We start from the raw sequence: 22,477 nt of genomic DNA, 5'->3' as shown, positions 1-22,477 counted from the left end.
AGCTCACAGTGTTGTCCTATTCTGGGCCGACAAAGGGGAGCGGACCCCTGGAGTGGATTACTTTTATGATCTTCGGATGTGCGTTTTTTTTTGGGCTTGAAAATTGCAAGCCCCATTCAGTACCATAATAAAGCTTGGAAGAGAAGGGATATTTTTTAATATAACTCTGATTGTGTTTGTCTGAATGAAGACAGTCTTATACAGCTAGAATGGCTTGAAATCACGGAATAATTTTTATTTTTGGGTGAACAATCCCTTTAATGTTTATTTTGAGTCCTGATAAGGAGACAACAAGCACATAAGACTTTGTGCCTGCAACTTATATTTATCAAGCAGTAAAAATGCCTCTTCCAGCACCCAAAATAAGAGGTCTGTGGACAAGAGTCTGAAGGCAGGACTGGTGGGATTATATTCCTGCAGCACTTGACAGATGATGACTGGAATGCAATTTTAGGATGACACAGCAGTCATCCTAAATATCTGTGATATTTACAGCTTACTTGATACATTTATACTTCAGACGATCGCAAACACCAATGACGGGGTACAGTATAACACATTCAAAATATTTACACCAGAGCAGATATTCATGACCAGAAGCTTAGTTACATTCATACACATAAGCATGCTTTGTATGTAGGCCTATAAAATGTATATAGTTATAAACATATATGGCTATATTCGTGAACCGAGAATAGCCTATCACAGTAAAAGTTTTGTCTTATTCTTACTGACATTAAGCTAGCAACAATATAACTCCTATTACTTTTATATCATATTGCTGTCTATGTTATAGAACATAAAAATAAAAAATAAAAACCATACTGGCATCGTGAAACATTTAGATGATGTGAATGAAATTTCATAATGTTTCACTTGATTACCCAGCAAACAGGGGACGTCCCCCGGACATTGTGAACTTCCGTTTAGGTCCACAGTACGTCCGCTTTTGGTTTTCTTTTTGATGTTCGCTGGCATCCCGTTTTGGTCCGCTTTGTAACATTCGTTAATTGCTAAATAAATGTAACTGAAATCTGTTACAGTTACTGAGAAAAAAAGTGTAGTTAAATTACAGTTACTTAGGAAAATGTTAATGATTACAAAGTTACATCTGAATATTTTCACTCATATACAAATTTAAAATATGAGACACCAATATTTCAGGAGTTGAAGACACAGAATATGACACATGCTTATTCCATAACTGTTTTATTTCCTATTTTGGTTTATGTATATGATTTTTTTTTCTTTAAGATGAACTGCCCCCAATCCCCCCCCCCAGGCATTGTTAGATGCCAGTGTTTTCGGTCATCAAGCTATGCAAAGATTTGATTTCAAAAACAGTATCATAGCTATTAAACTACATCTTATATTTTAAATCTGTATTTAACCTCAAAAAGATCGCAAAGTAAAACAAGAGCTGCTAAAGTCCTACTTTGAGGTGGTTGTACTTTACAATTCAATTATAATGATCTTAATTTAAGTGAAGAAGTATTCTGTAAGTCTGACAGTAATCAGTGTTGAGTACCACTGTAACATTAACCCTACCTGCTTGAAATGTTTTCAAAAAATTAAAATTGAAAAACAATAGAAATTTTGAAAAGTACTCAAAAAGTAATCAAATGTAATCAGTTGCATTACTTTAATAAAGTCACTGAAACAGGTTACAGATCACAGATTACCCTATTTAAAACAAAATATGTAGTGTAACTATTACATTTCCAAAGTAACCTTCCCAACACTGGACCTTACACCTTGCAACTCAGACAAAGAGAGTTGACAAAATTAAACTAAAATTTAAACCCATATTGAAATTTTAAAGGGTATCATTCCTTAAAACAAAAATCCTTTTTTAACTTTGACAATAATAGAAAGCAAAATGCAAAAAAAAAAAAAAGTTTTGATTTGATTTGCAGATTGATATTATTATTATTTTTACTATAGTATAATATATTTGAATATACTGTAAAATGAAGTTAATGTTAAATTAATAATTTTCATTTCTGGAAAAAGAAAATAAGAGTAACTTTTCTCTAATTAAAAATGTCATCAAATCAGGAGTCTGTTTTCAGCATTTAAACATCAAAATCAGGATACCTTTCAATAATATAATTGAACATATAGCTACAATTAGGTTTATGCATTCCCCATGAATGAAGAAAATAAGGTTGCATCCCAGGAGCTCTGAATGTTATAGAGTGATGAATGCAGCCAAGGAAAACATGAAGAAAAGAAAGTGGAAAATAACACAGGTAAGACAAATAAATCAATTCTTTCCATTTACGTATTAAACTGTTGGTAAGCCGACAAGAAAAGTTATTTAGGAAATGTATTATTCTAGTAATTGCATTTAAGACTTTTTAAAAAAAAATTGTAATACAGCCACATTGGGAGATAAGATCCAAGCAAGTGTCGATCAAATGAGCACATGACCGAATGACGTCACTTTAGGGCACGCAGCACGTATCCATGGCAACGCTCTGCTGCATAGTGACAGTTAACGGTCATCCCGGTGATTCCCTCAGACACGGCCCTCAGTTTTCGCTTTTGTTTGGTCGAAAAGGTATTTATACTTTTATATTATTAGCTACTGTAAACTACTGTTTTTCTCCTAAGGCTTACATTTTATGAAAAGTGTACCTTTTTAAACGTTTGCTGAAGTTGTCCCGGCTGCTGACGTTAGGCTATGTGAACCCTTTCGAAGCTAACGTTAGCATGTAAAGATGAAATGATTAAACATAAATAATATTGATAGATATTGAACTTAAATATTGAATTTCCATATGGTAAAAACACACATTGAGACGCCTATATGCGGCAAAAAGGCATATGTCCGCTAAATTTTGGACCGCTTGGTCTAAATCCAAACTATCAACAGTCTTTACAAATCTTTTTTCAACGGATAAACGATAGACCTAGACATATAAAATCATTACACTACTGAATGTGTTCATTTTGTTGTTTTAGGTTAGAAGACAATGGGAAGAATTGCCATCGGATCGGACTAACCACAGCTGACAACCAGAGACGCACACACACACCAACCCATCCACCAACACACACACACACACACGAAAAGAGCACCGCAACTATACAATTGTTAAATTAAAACAAACGTATTTTGCTTCATACAACGTGTTTGTTGTCTTTGATTAGCCTAAAAGTAAAATAAAGTGACATTCAGAGGACTCAAAGCGAAAGCACACACACAACGTCCCGAATGGCCGCTGCCCGTCCTGTGAATGTCCCCGTGAATGTCCGGAGGACTTCTTCGCGAACGTCCGCTCGACGTCAAGGGGGCCCTACACGCTGACGTCCAGGCGACGTTCGCAGAGGCCATTTAGGGCACATCCTGGGGACCTTATTTTGTTAGCTGGGTATACATTTAGTCAGGAATTATGGAAAAAGTCCAACTAGTAAAATGTGTACAAGTACAATACGATTTGTGTACAAAACTAATACAAGTAGATTAATAATAAAAAAAAGACTTATTCATGTTTATGATCTCTGCTGGATCAAGCCGCTTCATTCTTTTTTCTGAGGTAATCCAAAGCTTATTATTATCTCAGCGCATCTTCTTAAGGTGAATTCTGTCTTATTCCTCTCAGTGCGAAGCAAACAGTAAAATGTTAAAAACTCTCACTGCTTTGTTAGCTGTGTGGGCATTTACACTCTGCATGCTTCACATGGATTGTTGTAATATCAAAAGCGCACTCGGCGCGTGGGCGTGGTTGCATTAGATATAATGAAGGGAGATGTGAAAGACGGGACATTGCGTTGTTTTCATATGGATTACTTCATCACAGAATATTTGTTTTCATTTTATATATATTATATATATAATATTATAAATATTATATATATAATATTATAAATATATATATATAATTAATATTTGTTTTGTTTTTGACATGTCAAGCTTTCTATAGATATATCTCTCATGTCTCTTTGTTGAGTATTTGCCGAGTTACAGTTCATTTTAATGACACGTTTCTAAATGAAGATCACGCAGACCAAGGTGACAGACAGCGCACCCTGTTTGTTTTCTTTATTTTGTAAATGCACAAAGTTTAGTTGTTATTATGTGTGTATACCAATAAAAGTAGACCCTTTACAGATTCGATTGATGTATTGCTCTTATCTGTATGATCAAAACTGAAAGGGTTATTTAAGTTCTTTCATGTGTTATTAGGAGAAGATGCCACAAAACGTGTATCCACATTTTTCGACCCCAGAGGGTTAACAATGCTACCGACGGCAACAGTCAAACAAGATGCCATTCTTCTGTCTCATATGGATGCTAGTGCCCTGTGAACAAGGAGACAACAAGTGGATGCTTGAAGAGAAGAGATGACAAAGAGATGTATCGATAATGTATATTTGAGATGTATCGAGATGTATATTTATTAGTCTGCTGTTCCTTTAAGAACGAATGCATGGATCTAACACACTGTCAGTGTTGCCAGACGTTTGATAATTATCATATTTGTTACATTTATACTCAAAGCTGGAGGGTGCTCTCGCGCAGAAAGTCCAAAACGGACTTATAGAAGTAGTAATAACTTTTGTCGTGCAGGAAATCCCTAATATGGAGAAAGGCATCCAGCGATCGCTGAAGCTAAGCTGAATAACAAGTATAAACCATAACTAAAGAAACGTGAAGATGGTAAACGATTGTGACAACATATGTGTGTTTTTCCAGTCTTCTCCAGGTAATAAATAAAGTATATGAATGATAGAGTGCTAACGGACATAGCATTAATTACAGTAGCTACAGACACTATAAAATATATTATCTGCCTTATTCTGTGGTAAAGATCTACACCAGGTTAGTCCTTGTATGTGCAAACATACTTGGCAATAAAGCTCTTTCTGATTCTGATATTGTTTTTAACAAATTAAGGTAGCCTATGACCATCAGTAATAATGCTTTAAGTAGGCTATATGTCCTTTAATACTGCAGAGAGAGGCATTACCAGATAATAACTGCTAAAAAAAAATAACCTGTTTACTGAGCACATACTAAAGGAAGATAATTGGATAAAAATGGCTTTGACAACATAAAAAAATAAATAAATAAAACATTAAGAGTAATATAAATAATATGGCACTAATGCAAAAATAGGAAAAACTAGTAACTATTGTGATGAGGAAATCTTTGTACTTACAGAAAATGCTCAGGAATTAAGCCTGGCAGACAGGAACTTTCGTTTTATCTTCTTTTAAAATGGCATACTTGATCGATACATCTCTTTGTCGTCTCTTCTCTTCAGCCTCCACTTGTTGTCTCCTTTGTTCACATGGCATAGCATCCATATGAGACAGAAGAATGGCATCTTGTTTGACTTTGTCGTTGGTGAAATAGAGCTGTTGTTTGATGTATAATAAATCAGATTCCTTACAGCACTGCATGAAGAACTGTTATAAGTGCATGCTACACTTGCCTTGCACACATGTGCATGCACACATTTCCATTGTATCTATTTTCTTTTGCCTTGTAACGGGCAAAGTATTGAGGTAAATTATGTTTTCTTCTGCCATTTAATGTCAGTAGGACAGGCTCATCCATTTCATCGTACTCCATCTTAAAAATGTAAAAAATCTCAATCTGAATCTAAAACAATTTCCACAAAAAAGCCGGCTCCTCCGCATGCCGCTATATTGAAACTGCCACGAAATCATATGATTTGATTTGCGCCTTCTGATTGGTTCTCGGAACATAATGGTTTTTGCTGCCAAAGGGAAAGTGGCGTCTAGAAGCTTTTGCCAAAACAAACTGATATTTCTGACTGGGCTGAGGCTGGGATTTAGAGGATTTGAAGCAAAAATATTTGTTGACCGTGTACTAAGTGCAGAAAGCTTTAGCTCAATGTCATTATCTAATTTTTGACGGAGGTGCCATTTATTGGCTTTTGTATCTGAACTCTTCATATATACATATATATTAGGGCTGTCAACATTAACGCATTAACATATGCGATTAATTTTACAATCCTTAACGTGTTAAAATTATTTTACGCAATTAATGCAAAATTACTGAAGCATAAATTCTATTTTAACCCTTTAGCCCAATTTTGCTTCTCTGCTTGCGATCAGATCATTTTAAACCGCTAAACTGCAGGAAAGCTTTCAGTCCAATGATCCAGTAAGTAAATGCATTCCAACCATCCATCCAAAACAGCGCTAATATGAAGGAAACCAGGTTGATTATATCAGATATTGCAGAGAGATTTGCGTTGCATTTTCAGTGAATTATTCATTTCTGTGTTTGGCTTTAAAACATGAGCTCTGTTATATTCTGTGATTGTCTCTGAAGAGCCTGATATACTCACATGTTTGCTTTGGACAATGTCAGTGTTCCTTAAAAGTTCCTGTGGAACAGAAATTTCTTTATTAAAGTCAGACAGACATACATATAGATAGATAGATAGATAGATAGATAATATTATACTTTTATTATTTTATTATTATTAACTATTCACCTTAAAAAATAAATTATATTAAATTACAATGTAAAATTTAAATTACATTTTAAATATTGCAAAGTACAATAAAAATATACTATATTTAGAATATCATATATATACACAATTAATCGCATGCGGCAAGCAGCATTTACTACATAGAGCTGTACTTCACTGACAATTAGGCAACAATGAAGATCGAATCGCCTGCGATAATGAACGCAATATTGCGTAGCTTGTCAGTGATCTTCGGCTCTGTGTATTAAATGTCGCTCCATCTGAAAGCAGGGGATAGAGATTTACTACTAATCACAGAACCGGCTTTACTGATGAGATGTGCATGACAATCGTATGCGATTAATTTTACAGCCCTAATATATATGTGTGTGTGTGTGTGTGTGTGTGTGTATTAGTGCTGTCAAATTTATTAATCGGGATGAATCACATCCAAAATATAAGTTTGTGTTTACATACAATATGTGTGTACTGTATATATTTATTATGTATATATAAATACCCACACATGCATGTGTATATTTAAGAAAAATGTAATGTTTATATATTAAATATATTTATATACATTATAAATGATATTAATATAAATATATACATGTAAATACATGTAAATATTTTAAATATATATATTGGATATGTGTGTATTTATATGTACATAATAAAATAAATATACACAGTACACACATATATTATGTAAACACAAACCTTCATTTTGGATGCGATTAGTATACATATATATATATATATATATATATATTTATATATATAATATATATATAATATATAGATATATATATATTTCATTATATTAAAACAGTAGCCATGTTTTTATTTACAATCGTAAGGAACAATGAAGTGTAACAATTTGTATGGCACTACAATACCACTTTGAATGGGAACATTTATCCTGTGTGTATTAAATAAAGCAGATTCATTGGAAGGATTACTTAAGAAATAGGTACATGTAAGAACTTATACTGATGGTAAACATTTTGCTAAACTTACATTTCTCTTGCGTGTAGAGTCAGAGAACTCCATTAAGAGAGCATTATGTGTGTTTTGATAAATCTGCACAAAGTCATCAAGCCTTGTGAGACAGTGTCTCTAGAATATTCAGCTGGCAAGTTTCTGTTTGCTCATTTATATACACAATTCAGTTGACTCAATAGTCTTATATAATCAGTCTGCAGGGCTGTCTACAAGATTAAGTTTGCACAGTGGTCGAGAAGATTCCCATCTGGCTCTTAATAAATAGCAAACTAATGTCACTGGGTGAACAAAAATTTACCATTAAAAATAATTTGCAGGGTACAAGACAAGAAAAAGTGATCAGCAAGACAACCAGTTGTGCCTTTTCAAAGAATATATTTTCTGATGAAAATTGTAATGGCTGAACAAATCAGACACATTATTATTCGTTATATAACATTTTTTGTTGTATCTCTTTATATATATTGTGACGCGTGTCCCGAGCACTCATCAGCGTCGCCCTGGCAACAGCACAGGCACACCTGTGCCTACTCATCACGGGCTGAGCGGCCACACCTGCGTGCCATCAGCCGCTGCCTATTTAAACCCCGCAAGCTGGGCACAGAGGTGAGAGAGATGTCTCCACAAGAGCCAGCTAACTTTGTCTTTTCCTCTGCCGCTAGACAGCAGCGTGTGACTGCCAAGCCCCACCGCCACGGGGAGAGCAGGGACCCCACACTGCACTAGCAGCACCTCACAGACAAGACGCCGAGCACCGAATGCCCAAACCGCCTCACCGCACCGCCTTTTCAGTTAATAAAATCCACCCTTTGGGGAACTTACCCTCATCCTCGTGTCGTGTCCTACTTCACCCCGCCACACTATATATAATTTTTGGTTATATTTAACAAATAATCCAAAAGACCCTTGCCCAACAACTGGAACTGTGAACAACACCCAGGCCACTGGTTTTAGCCAGATAAAAGGGCTTTTACGACCCAAAGGAATTTCAGAGAGAGTGTTAAGGCCTGTTCACACCAAGGATAACTATAATGTTAACAATAAAGATATAGTTCTAAAAATCGTCCTCAATATTAAATAATAGTCCATACCCCAGCTATATAGATAAAGATGCAGAGAAACGATATCATTGGAATCTATTTTCAGAACGTTTTTTTTTCCAGTTGATGAACAATAAAAACATTGACACCCAATCAGAAATCAGAATCAACCCTGCTATAACAAAGCTTGAGAATTTAAAGTGGCAGACTATAAACAGACGATATCATCCGCTGGTGTGGACGCTTCTACTGTTGTTGTATATTTTATTTTGTATTGTATACTGTTTTATGCGTGCTTACGGATGATAGAACCACTAATTAATGTAATCTCACCTATACCATGTATGGTATCTACAAATTCGTATTTTGATTATCTAAATGATAGCGTAAATTATATGTTGATACCTATACAACATATTAGTATTATAAGAATATTTTGCATCAACACCCAATCCAGTATAATAACAGGCAAATACGCAAAATACCCTGTTCAAAGACAAAGGGTTCATAAACTTTTCCACTTACCATTGGCTTACTGACCCCCTGGAGGTATGACCTTGCTTGAAGTTAAAAAGCCTCACTACGCCATGACAGAAGGAGGCCTCGCTCTTTTCCTCTTCTTCTTTCTGCTTTCAGCTTTCTGGTTTGCTGCTTGCGTGGGGCTCACTAAGGCTATGTTTATACTAGTGCGTTTTAAAACACATAGCTTTTGCCATGGTAACACTACTCTGGAGTTCCTGAGACCCTTGAAAATGTAGTCTTATGGAAACACTGCATACTCCATTTTTAATTCGAAAATTCCAGGTTTCAGTGCAGTGCAGATGGACCAAAATGGAGACTTTTGAAAACAAAGACGTGGCTGCCCACATTCGCTCCCTGATTGGGCCTTCTGGTTCAACAGCATCCATCAGGGCTTTTAGTGCAAATGTGCACACATTTGGAGAAATATTGATATCGTACACGTTTACTTTATATTTCTTTAGATAGGATTATTATTTCTATTCATTTTCCACTGATATACACGATCTGATTGAGCATTAGCTGTTTCCAGCACTGTCTGATTGTGTTTTCACTACCGAGATAACTATTTTTACTCTGAGAAAGCTCATTCGCTGCTTATATGTCACTCATATTACGTGATCATAATTGGGTGTCGTTGTGGCAGTTACATTAGTCAGGTTTCCATCCAAAGTTGCAAATTTAACTTTTGCGCAAAATTGGAACATTGCATAAAACATTTATGAAGAAGAACAGTTTCCCTCCAATGAGTCAAAGAGAACAAAATCGTCACTTCCTGATAAACTAGCACTAAATATCACTAAGTAGGAGAAGCAACTGAATATAATAATTTTCATATATAATAAATTACTTGTGCCTCAGAGCGAGCAGACGAAACACAATAAATGCGGTCATTGCTTTCACAGGTGAATGCCTCCTGTTTGGGAACGCAGTCGTGTAAGACAATTCTGGAAGGCATCAGGCTTTGCCAAGGCATTTCAGAATGACCATAACAACATTTCAGATGCTGTGCAACGAGATCTGTCCACTGGTTAATCAGGTTATGCAGTCCCATTGCGCAAAGTCACTTTTTTGATGCGTATAGAGGAATTTATTTGCAAAATGCATTTCCATCTCCCATTATTCACATGAACCCTTTTTCGCACAAGTCAAACACCACCTCAAGCTCAAAATTTGGTATTTCCATCACTTTTCCATCACTTTTCTGATGCAATGCTTCAAAATGAAAGAAGCGAAGGTTATTCCTTTACAGAAACATGCAGCACTGAGCTTTAGTGGTGCTAATAGTCGACCAATATGTTTACTGGCAGTTCTTAGTTAAGTGTTTGAAACGATAGTTTGTGAACAGATTCTGTTCTTCTTTAAGAAGAATAATTTATCCTCTGATTTTCAACATGCATATCGAGTAGGACATTCAACAGGAACAGCATTAACACAGATAACAGATGATTGTTTTGTACAGACTGATGATAATAATTTAATAGGAACAGTATTGTTGGATTTTAGCTCCGCATTTGATGTACTGGATCATGAATTACTGTTAGAAAAATTGAAATGTTATAAATTTACTTCTTAAACTGCATTGGGTTAAAAGTTATCTGACTAATAGGAGGCAATGTGTATTTTATAATGGAAGTTATTTGTATGTGAAAGAGTTGCAATGTGGTGTTCCTCAAGGAAGTTGTCTAGGAACATTGTTATTTTCTATTTTTACCAATGATCTTCCTTTGGTTTTAAAGCGTGCAAAGGCAGTTACAACATTATATCTACCAGTGACATCAATTGATAAATTATCTGTGGATTTAGATGAGGAGTTACAATTAGTGGTAAAGTGGGTATGGAATAATAAGATGGTTTTAAATTTGACAAAAACTAAAAGTATTGGGTTTGGATCAATTTCTAAACTTAAACTTAAACCACAATTAAATTTGTCTGTAAAGAGTGTGTCTATTGAACAGGTAGAGGAAGTTAGACTTCTTGGAGTTATTCTGGACAGTAGGCTGAAGTGGTTAAAACAGATAGAAAATATGGTAATTGTTAGATTATTTTATGCTCTCTGCCAGATGTTTTGTGCCTCTCTGCAATCCCTCCTCCCTTCTTACTCCTTTTCTTCTTGTCTGTCTTGCTCTCCCTCCTCCCTTCTGTGTTCTCTTCTATACCTCAATGTATGCGAACACATGCATATTTCCTCATGAGTTCAGATGTTCAGACCAGGACGGGGGCTATAGGCCCGAAGGTTATTGAGTTTGGTCTGTCCTTCTGTTCAGAGTTGAAGTATCCTTGGCCAAGAGTATGCCTAATATTGTCCCAGAACTTCCTGGCCATACTTCCATTCTATTATAAACATACAGATGTACGGTCTAGCTCTAGCGGCAGCAGGAGGGAAAACCCCTTGTTTTCCTAGACATTCTATATGGTGTACATTGTAAAATGCTTATTGGATAAACCACTACACCCACCCGTTGCAATGCAACTATATAATATGTGTGAATGATAAATAATAAACGGGGAAAGAAGTTTGTGAGCAGACTAAAAGGCTTCATGTTCATGTTAGGTACTTCTTTCCATGAGCTCATGCAAGGACTGAGAATGGTCGGACGGCATCGAAAAGATAAAGACAGAATTATGTGCTATTTAACAGTAATAGTTATGGGAAGAGGCCTATCAGTTATTAAGAGATGTGCAAAATTTTTACCACAGTAGTGCATCTCTCAAGTTGTGCAAACAATGGTTCTTACTCATTTAGACTACTGTCCAGTGGTATGGTCGAGTGCATCAAGTAAAGATTTAGAAAAATTACAGTTAGTCTAGAATAGAGCTGCAGGACTAATTCTGTAATTTTAGAGATGTGTTAGATTTTTTGTTTTTTGGTTGTGTAGTGTTGGGTAATTGTTGGGTATTTGTTTCTCTGCTATGTTTTATAAGAAACATTTCAGTATCGAGAGATCCAAGTGTATTGTACTCTAAACTTTTGTATAGTAATGCTAGTCATAATTTTAACACCAGGCATGCATTAAAAGGATATTTTTTGCTTCCTGTTTCAAAAACTAATGCCAAGCAATGGACTGTAATGTATAGAGGAACGAAAATATGGAATGAATTGCCATCGGATATTACATGTTTTTTAACAAGTAAAATGAGGCTTAAAAAATATTTAATGGTACAGTACTCAGTAAATTGCTGATTTTGATGTTTTGAATGAATTTTGGGTTTGTATGTTTTATTGTATTGGTTTTTATTGTTATGGATTAATGTAATGTAATTTTGTTTTTTATTTGTCGGACCCCAGGAAGAATAGCCACTACCTTGGTAGTGGCTAATGGGGATCCAAATAAACAACAGAACAGGGTGATGGAAACATAGCTATTGTCTTATGGGAAGATAAACCGGTTTTGCTTCAATAACAATAAGGTGAAGACTGAATTAGGGCTTTGAGAAAGGTGCTATTATCACAACAGGTTGCAGTAGCACACACGATGAAGAAGATATGAAGAAGTGCATATAGAGAACAGTCTTTCTTATAAAGTGATTAGAACAATGATGGTGTGCATTTTGTACATTTTATACCTGTAAAGGAGGATATGAAATAAATAAGCATTCAAGTGATGCTTCTTCACCGATGCTTTACCATGAATAAAGTGTATCGCGAGAACTCCCTCTACAAATGCACGCAATGATGCGCACATTTTCATTTAACCAATCACACACATCCATCTCCAGCTATAAATATAACATTAATTTTGAAGCAGAAACTCTTATGATAAAACCCAAAATAGTTGTAACAAGCATTTTGATTAATACAGTAATTATAATAATTATAGAAATCAAATATAATTCTGTAAATAATCCCTTAAAGGAGAAACACATGTAAATCGGAGAAATACATAAGAAAATGGATAGTGATAATTATGCAACATATCACAATAAATATATACATATAGAAAGAATAAACGGATAATAATAAGTGTGCGCAGTCATAATATATTTATGAGAATTGTTCAGTATACCATACTAGCAGGGGAACCCTGCCAAAAAAATGTGTATTTTACCCCCCAGAATGCGATTTTTAACTGGGGACCCCCTCGAAATGTGAAAAAGATGATTGGGCTAGTTTTGTCAAAAGATGATTGGGCTAGTTTTGGCCTAGTTTTGAGTAGCAATTGGGTGGGGTTTTTTTTGTGAAAACCTGGCAGTATATAGGGAGATTTACCACACCATTTGGGCCTCCGTTACATAAGCACCATGTACGTCTCCAAAATGGATTTACATAAACATTACATATACATCTTAAAATATAAACAGAACTTATAATCAATTCCTGCTACACACGTCAAAATCTTGTGAGAAATTAGTACACCACCAAGGTAATTCTCACCTACTCCTTTAATAATGCTGAGGATTCTGACATGCAATTTGTTTGCCTACTGTTTAATGCAAACTATATCATAGGGAAGTATGCGGTTTTGGACATAGCCTCTGTGTGGGTGTTTGTATAGAAACATCATATGCATATAAAGATGAATTTCCAAAGTTATTAACATTTTTAATCTAGAAAAGCGAAGAGAAATTTTTTTTTTTTTATGTACATTTTTAACACGTTTTCTTAACTTGCCATTAAATTACAACTAGTTTAGCTGCTGCATGTAATACAAAGGCTGAGGGAGTGACAGTAAATTTGACATCTTTCACTCTTTTGGAAAGTCATTAAAACACTATCACTATGATATTATTTTCTTTTTTTGGTACGTGGGCAAATAAGAACATAAAAAATATATATGTTGTAGTTTTCCATTCACCACTATAAAAGTTCACCCAACTATAACGACTTCTACTTCTGAGAATGCTGGAAATGTGAAAAGGATCTACACACAAACAAGAAAAAAATCATGTCACTGGGTCATTCAGTGACTAATTTTGTAGATTACTTTCATTGAATTAAAGCCTCTCCTTTTCAGTTTCTTTAATTGGCAAAAATATAAATAAACATCAACCATAAACTGATCTGCTGACTGGACTTTTGATGTAACAGCAAACAACCTAAACATTTCCAAAAAGTGTCCAACACCACCTGTTAAAATAAAACGTGCATTTGAACCTCATTTAAATGCACACAATCCACATTGTTGAAAGAGACATTGTCAATGTCCTTCTGCAGCGAGTTGAAGTTCCTTTTTGCATAAATACCTGAAGTATTTCCACAAAAACAGTTCCTTTCTGCATATATACTGGCCGCACAAACACAGATGAGGAACACAACACAGTCCACTACGAGAGAGAAACTAGCATTAGTTTGCTGACTCTAAAGCTGTCTGATAGTGGAAATGAAAATACTTAAAAAGTGTAAGACTTCCAAGTGTATGTGTATGTTGTAAGAGGTAAAGTCGGAAAAAGAGATCACAGATTCAACGCGACGAGAATCCAGTCTTCTGAACTCACAGGTAACTGAGATTAATCATTAATATATTTCAGTAGATAGTTCAATGTATAAATTGTTTTTTTTGTTTTGTTTTGTTTTTTTACCATTTTAAAATTATGTTCCATAGATAAACACCGGTAACCATTTCAACTGCACCATAAATGTCTGGAATTGTGAATGATAGTATGGATAAAGGTTCGATAATGGACACAGAAGACCGAACAGAAAGGATTGTTGATATCTACATCAGTGCAGAGGCTGTAAGAGACATGAAACATAAGAAAGACACGGAGGAATTTAACACAGCAAAACCCCAAACACCTCAAAACACAGGTAACTGAGGTTAAAGGAACAGTTCAGCCAATTTTCTGATTATTTACTCACTTCCAGGTCATCCAGTATGTTATAGTCTTTGCATGTTCCACTTGTAAATATAATGAAAATGACTGATCGTTTCTCTAGAGAAGACACTTATGTGTGTATTGTCATGTGGATTGATGTAAAGCTGCCTAAATATGTTTTTTGGACTGTTAGGAATGGTCTCCATTGAACCCCGTACATTTGCATTATATGGAGAAAAATCCTGGAATGTTTTCCTTCCAAAGATTAATTTCTCTTTGGCTGAGGAAAGAAAGTCATATACAGTGCATTTTGGATGAGTAAATAATCAGGAAACCATTTTTGAGTTAACTGTTCCTCTGCATTTACTCACAAAACACAAGAACAAAAACCACACTAATAAACATCTGACAAGGGGTAAAGTTAGTCCACAGCTGGCAGGTTTTCAGATGATGTGAGCCGTATGATATGAGGAAGGGAAGAGACTAATATCATATCTATCATCTTCAGGAAGTGATGGTGTGAAGATCAGAAGCTCCAGAGCAGCTGGTGTGTGTTTGGTGCTGCTGTGTGTTCTTCTGCTGACCGCAGTCATAGTGCTGTGTGTCTACATCCATACAAAGAGCACAAACTACACACAAGAGAGAGACCAGCTACTAATCCGAAATGAAAACCTGACTAATGAGAGAGAACTGCTAATATTACAGAATGGTTATCTGACGAAAGAGAGAGACCAGTTGAAATCAGAAAAAAATGAACTTCAGAAGTGTTTGGCGGGTAAGTTTCTTCAGTCTAACTAGACACTACTGGATCTGTCATTGACCCCGCTTTAGCACTTTTATGTTTATAATGATTAATAATCATTTAGGGATGTCAACTGAGTATAAATAATAATTTTCAGACATTATATTATTGTAGCAGATGAGTAAAATAGTTAAATAGACATTGCAACAAGTGGCTTTATAAGTCACATATTCATATAATTGAGCATACTTAAGCAATTCATCAGTTTTTCATGAAACAATTCATCATATTCTCACAACTATAAACACAATCTCAAAACTACACACCAACTTGTACAAACTTCAAACTTCCAGGTCAAAATCAAATATTTAAGTCAAAAACATTTCTCTTTTGTCAGAATCAATCTTTGGCCTCAGATGAGACCCAAGCATGACAAATACACAGAGTGCTTCAGTGTCTAGAGAACACTAGTGAGATCAATTCAAAACACTGTTAGAAAAACCTCCCTTTGGGAAACAGGAATCCTTTTGAAAATCAGTTTCTGTTACAGTATACAACATAACATGAGTGTACAGATACAGTGCATTTTAGCAAATTAAGCAATACGCTTTAAATAAGCTGTAAAGAGCTCTTGCAGTAGATGAAAAGCACTCAAAAAGAAAAGTTAAAAGACCAGAAATTTGAATATGAACACACAAACAGTAATAAATAATACTATAAACATCTATAATAATATATACACTACTAGTACAACTAATATAAATGACCTTTTTAATTTGGTTTAGATTAAAATTTAATTCATGCCCTAGTAAAAAATTAATATTAAATTAAAAGTATAATATTAATATTAAATTTTAAAAGTAAAAAATTATATTAAAAGTACATTTATTTCATATTAAGTATAGTTAAAATCTATTAACATATTTACTGAATATTGCTCAAGACTTACTGATATAAAAATTATATTTAAACTTTATTTGTACTGTAATGCACATCTCTCAATATTAAGCCTAAAGTGTTTTAATGTCCATGTTGATGAGGATTGTATGATCTTTGGATAATATCGGCCTTTAAATGCAAGATATTTAAAGTGTACCTGAAGTATACTTGCTATAGTTCCACTTTAACACAATTAATTAAACTTCAGTATATCTTTAATTGGACTTCAGCACTACTTCTGCACAATTCAAATGCATTCAGTACAAATTTAGTTGTTCCAGTTTAGCAGACTTTAAGTATACCAGTTTAATACACCAAAAGTACACTTGCACTGTATTTTTATTTAATACATAAATATGTACATGTATTTGTAATATACTTATCATGAAATAAATGTATTTCAAATGCATTTTAGAATATTTATATTACACTAGGGATGTCTTATCTGTGTTTGTAGATGGATGTAAGTGCAATCAATCCAGTCTTTACTTCATTTCCTCTGAGAAGAAGAGCTGGACTGAGAGCAGAAGATACTGTAGAGAGAGAGCAGCAGATCTGATCATCATCAACAACAAAGAGGAACAAGTGAGTGTGTGTGTGTGTGTGTGATCGTGGTGTTTAGTTTTTAAATTAAAGATAATGTGCTGAAATCTGTGCTCATTTTATAAATCTTATTATTGTTTCACTTCTCAGGATTTTGTGAAGATCATTACTGGTAGTTCTGAATATTTCTGGATTGGTCTGACTGATCTTGAAGTGGAGGGCAGATGGAAATGGGTTGATGGCAGCAACATGACCTTACCTGGGTGAGAAATCACTGAACTGAACTGATTATTATGTAATAAATGATTGTCTCAGTATCATATCACACAGAAAGCAGCTGTGAACTAACGCTGATCTGTTGATGCAGGTTCTGGGGGGGGACAGAGCCAAACGGCAAACAAAATGAAGACTGTGCTCTAAATTATTCACAAGGAGGGGCTGATTTTCCATGTGGTGATACGTATAAATGGATCTGTGAGAAGAATATTCTTAAATGATACATTATATTAAATATTTACGTATATGCATTATGAACATCTAAATATGTCTGTTAAACATCTTGTGTTCAGTAATTTTACCTGTTTTTATTTGAATGGCACTTTAATTACGTTATTCTGTAAAAACATAAAATAAAATAAATGAAAATATAAACCATTGTAATATTACAATTCTCATATGAAATTTTTTTAAATCACTTTGTTTTGAATGTTGAAAGTTTGTCATATCTTAAGATCTGAACTAAAATCTGAATTTGAAAAACATTAGCGATATTTCTACAGACTGAAATAAAATCAGTAATTCACTGATATAATAGAAAAATTCATAAAAACAGCATTGATCCAAAATGATCATGATTTTAGTTTATTATTCAGGACATCAGTAAAATTTATTATGAACTATGACTCTCTTGCAGCTTTTTATTTGTAACTACAGTATGACAATAAACCTACTTGATGATGGTTTACTTGTTTTCAATAATTAGATGGCATATTTCCTGAACCATGTGAAGAGGAATATAAATGGAAAGTTGCAGAAGCAAATCACATAAACAGCTTCTAATATTTCACTTTAGGGGAATATGAACAATTGTCTGACTGTGGAAATCATGATATGTTCTTACCACATTCTTCTTTATAAACACATGCTACAAGTACTTTCTAGGATCAGTATGATTGGTACATCAACAAAATATAAGGAGAGTCATTCATTTTCACTATATGAAACAATTACATATTATTTATTGAAAACATTTTTATGACTGTTTGTTTTATGCTAGTGAAACCAAAAATTGCTTACACAACAAGTCAAGATTTTACCCCCAAATGACTGAAGGTTCCTTTAAAGTCCAGCTTCCTAAAAGTCAGTGAATAATCGACTGAAGGAAGAGCATCAGATGCAGTCGCTGCTAAAACCAGCAACTGTTCAGCCATCTGGACTTCTGATGTAACAATGCTGAAGGGTTTCAACACCAGATGAACAAGCCCCTAATGGCTTTACACACAAACATGCAAACTGTGCTAAAGATTGTGTTTTTTCATGTTTATTAATGGTCATTGTGTTTTTGAGGAAATGTATTATCAGTTTATACCTGAGGGAAGGGAAGGAGTGATTGTGTGATAATATATGCATTTGAACCTCATTTAACACACCAAGCATTGTTGAAGATCAAGTTCCTTTCTGCAGAAATACTGGCCACACAAACACAGATGGGAAGAAACCTAGTGTTCTTGACCACACCCAAACTAGAGGGAAATGACAACCTGCAAAATGCAGAAAATAGAAAAGGGATATTGACGCATTTGAAAATATTTACGTTATCATAACCCTAACGTTCATTTTGTTTTGGGTTAGTTGTCTTTTGACCGCAGTCGTGTTAGTTGCTCATTTCTGTTCACCTGTTATTTAGCTGATTAATCTCATTAGTTTCAGTGTATTTATGACCTTCAGGTTTTGTGTGTGCGCGCGTGTGTGTGTGTGTGTGTGTGTGTGTGTGTGTGTGTGTGTTTGTGTTTTTTTTTTTGTCGTGTGTTTTTTGTTTGTGTGTTTGTGTTTTGTGTGTGTTTTTTTGTGTGTATTTTTTTTCTTTTTGTAAGATAATTAATATTTTAAATTAAAGAAAAACTGAAAAATATAAGGCAAACAGCATTGTACAATGTATTGAACAATATTTAAAATTATTAATTTTACTGTTAAAAATGGCAGATTTCCCTGCAAGCTGCTATTATCTTCCATTGCATATTATGTATACAGAATTAAACTGTATTTGTGTTAAAGGAAGTGTCTTTGATTTGGTTCAAAAACATTATTTATGCTGGTTGAAAATCTCGTCACATCCCGATAGCAATCACTAAGTTAAGGGTCTATATGTATTTATATGTATTTACCATAAAATGTTTGTCTAATCATATCCCTCAGTCTGAGGACTATGATTGTTTGCATATGAAACATCATCAGCGCATATTGCAGACCGAGTGTTCAGTAAATGTCTGGGCTGCTGAATAACCAAACAGTGCCAGATGTGCCAGATTTATGATTGTTTGCATATGAAACATCATCAGAGCATATTTTTGAGTTCTTCTTCTGAGGGAATTATTCCTGTGATATATTCTTCTGATGATACACATAGCTGATGGAAACAGAATCCAAAGAATATTAACCTGAATAGATCACTACATAGTCTACATATTTTTTATTTTTTTTATTTACTCAATATAATATAATCAAATAAATGAATGAATCAAAATGGTCAAAATGAAAATGAGTTAATTAATCAAGATCAGGTCAGTATAATTACATCTATACTTAAAATTAGCATACTGCATACTGCTATACTTAATTATACTTAATAACCTTAACTGGTTTTACATGTGTTTTTTTTGTTGTTGTTGTTGTTTTTTAACTGTAAGATAATGAAATATCTGAAAAATAGTTCGGGCATAATTAGTTTTGGCCTGTATGGCGAGTGAATAGGCTGGACTCGGCCCAAAATTAAACAAATCGCCAGTATTTTGGAAACAAACCTTGAAACTTTTAGTGCTTTGCAAAGGAAAACTCGACTCGCAAACAGACAGAAAGCGATTTGCCAAGAAGAGGGTTGTAACAAATAAACGTATTGTGCTTTACAATTATAAATAAATGAGCGTACATAATATTTCACAAATACAATCAATCCTACGAATCACATGTAACCTTTGAACAAAAACCACATTTAGTGCATACAAATGCGGGTGTGTTTTGATTGTGAGACACTCTGAGTAACTTCCTCTTCCAGAACAGCAGGTGGCGCTGTGGTGATTTTACAGTAGCGCTGAAACACGTTTATGAAAATGAGCGGCGAACAGGTGGGTTTCTGTCTTACTGTAGATTATAATTAACCTTTTTGAGGTTTTCACATGCCAAACCCTACTTCAGTATAAAAATTAAATAAATAAAATAAAATAACAATCATTTAAAGATATAGATATATGATCGATCAGAGTGCAAAATCAGTAGTGACATGGCTGAAACATTGAAGCTATGGAGTTTTTTCCTTTACAAATGGATCAATCGATCCACTGTGTGCCATCCATCCTCGCGTAGGCTCATGGTATATAAAAAATATTTTTGTTGTTGCAGAGAACATTCAAAATAATGCAGGGGTTGTAACAATATATCGTGTCATATGTATATGGAAGACGAAAATGCAACAATATGTATTGTGAATAGTGGCAATATGTATAGTACACACAAAATTTAAGTTTAGATAGATTTAGTTATTTTCAGATTTGTTAATTTCACGAATCAAAATAGGGCCAAACCCAAAAGGGCACAAGTTTTTTTACTAATTATTGTTAATAAATTAAAAATAACATTATTTAATAAAATTACAAAAACTAAAACTTGTTAAAATGTATGCTACACAGGAACAGAGTGCAAGCATATTTCTGAGTTTCTAGCTAAGCAGAATGATGAATATTTCTATTCTGTTGTCACCATTTCCCTGTGCATGGGGGGAGAAGTCCAGCCTAAGGTCACTCCTGATGAAAATATAACACTTTAATGAACATACTTCATGGTTAATCATATGTGTTTTCATAAAAAACAACAACTAATAATTAAAATAAATATATACCGTTTATCTCTATTTTTGGTTTGTTTAAAGCATTGTGAGTGTAATGTATTTGCACGATCAGGATCATGTATCAAACACAACTGAGAAGACTGGTGTGTTACACACCTGAAATAATCAGAAATCAGAAAGAGCTTTATTGCCAAGTATGCTGCGGCATACCAAGGAATTGTTTTTAGGTGACTAAGCTTCCAGTACACAGAGGACAACAACAACACACGCGCGAAGAAAAAATAAATAAATGCAAATAAATAAAGGGTGTTGTATGAACAGTTGTGCTCCCTATAAAAATGATAATGGAATAGAATAGAGTCAGATGCAACGGCAGAGATGTACTTGGGATGGATGGGTAACACATAAATACGAGAATATTGCACAAGTTTTATTGCATAAAGGTGGTGAACATTTAAATGTTCATGAGGTAGATTGCCTGGGGGAAGAAGAAACTGTTCTTGTGCCTGACTGTCCCCTGGTATTTGCGGCTCTGAAGCGCCTGGGCCAGATGGCAAAAGTTCAAAAAGGGGGTAACTTGGATGAGAGGGATCCAGAGTGATTTTCTGAGCCCTTTTCCTCACTCTGGATGTGTACAGTTCTTGAAGGGTGGGCAGGGGAGCACCAATAATCCTTTCAGCAGTCCGAACTTCTTTTCTTTTCCCTTAATTTTTTTGATTAACAGCCAGAGGATGCACTTATTTGATGCCCCAGAGTTCAGCAAAACGCCAAAATCACAGTGCAAGACCTGTGGTGGAACTTTACCATTAAAAGCTCTGGCTTTACAAGCCAGACAGTGACCAAGCAAGGTTGAAGTAACCTTGCATTGCTTTTGTTTTTGTTATCATTAATATTATTACGGAAAATATGTGCTTTGACATAATTCATTTAAATTAAATTCCTTCGCTGAGAGGTTTTTTTTAATTATTTTTTTAGCTGAGAGGTTTTTTTTAATTATTTTTTTAGAATCAAGTGATTGCTTCGAAGCAAGTACTCAGAATGCCTGTAAGTCTTAACGCATCACATGTAGTACTTCATAATAATTACTTATTAACACACAACTTTATAAATGTTTTTGGTTGTGTGCTTCTATAGAATTGAAAAGTTTGTTTTTATTTTAGCTTATTCCCCTGAAACATCAAGTAAAATTGATCCCAGCTATAAAAATGACCAATCTGCCAAAACTAAAAGGTGCCCAGTATGCCAAGTTATGTACCCTTCTGGTTATATTAAGATTCATGCCAGTATTTGTGGAGAAAGATTAGTACTGGGACACAGACAGTTTGCTAACATCTAACCATTATGATCGTTATTATTTCAAAACACATCTGTATTTTTGATGGCAAAATGAGTATCTTGGGGAAAAAAA

The 22,477-nt window shown here is 34.4% G+C and overlaps 1 protein-coding gene across 1 annotated transcript; it reads left to right on the top strand.

The window, feature by feature from the left end:
* Positions 1–14,232: 14,232 nt before the first annotated feature.
* Positions 14,233–17,784, top strand: LOC109051468 (CD209 antigen-like protein C). Its single transcript, XM_042743984.1, has 6 exons — positions 14,233–14,466; positions 14,572–14,777; positions 15,294–15,560; positions 16,924–17,051; positions 17,160–17,272; positions 17,377–17,784. The coding sequence occupies exons 2-6, from the start codon at positions 14,606–14,608 to the stop codon at positions 17,504–17,506; spliced, it is 810 nt and encodes a 269-aa protein (XP_042599918.1). The 5' UTR covers positions 14,233–14,466; positions 14,572–14,605; the 3' UTR covers positions 17,507–17,784.
* Positions 17,785–22,477: the final 4,693 nt, after the last annotated feature.

The sequence above is a fragment of the Cyprinus carpio genome, chromosome A4 (assembly GCF_018340385.1).
Source record: "Cyprinus carpio isolate SPL01 chromosome A4, ASM1834038v1, whole genome shotgun sequence".
NCBI classification, from domain to species: domain Eukaryota; kingdom Metazoa; phylum Chordata; class Actinopteri; order Cypriniformes; family Cyprinidae; genus Cyprinus; species Cyprinus carpio.
The sequence above is the reverse complement of the archived record's forward strand: the minus strand, read 5'-3'. Positions and strand labels throughout refer to the sequence as shown.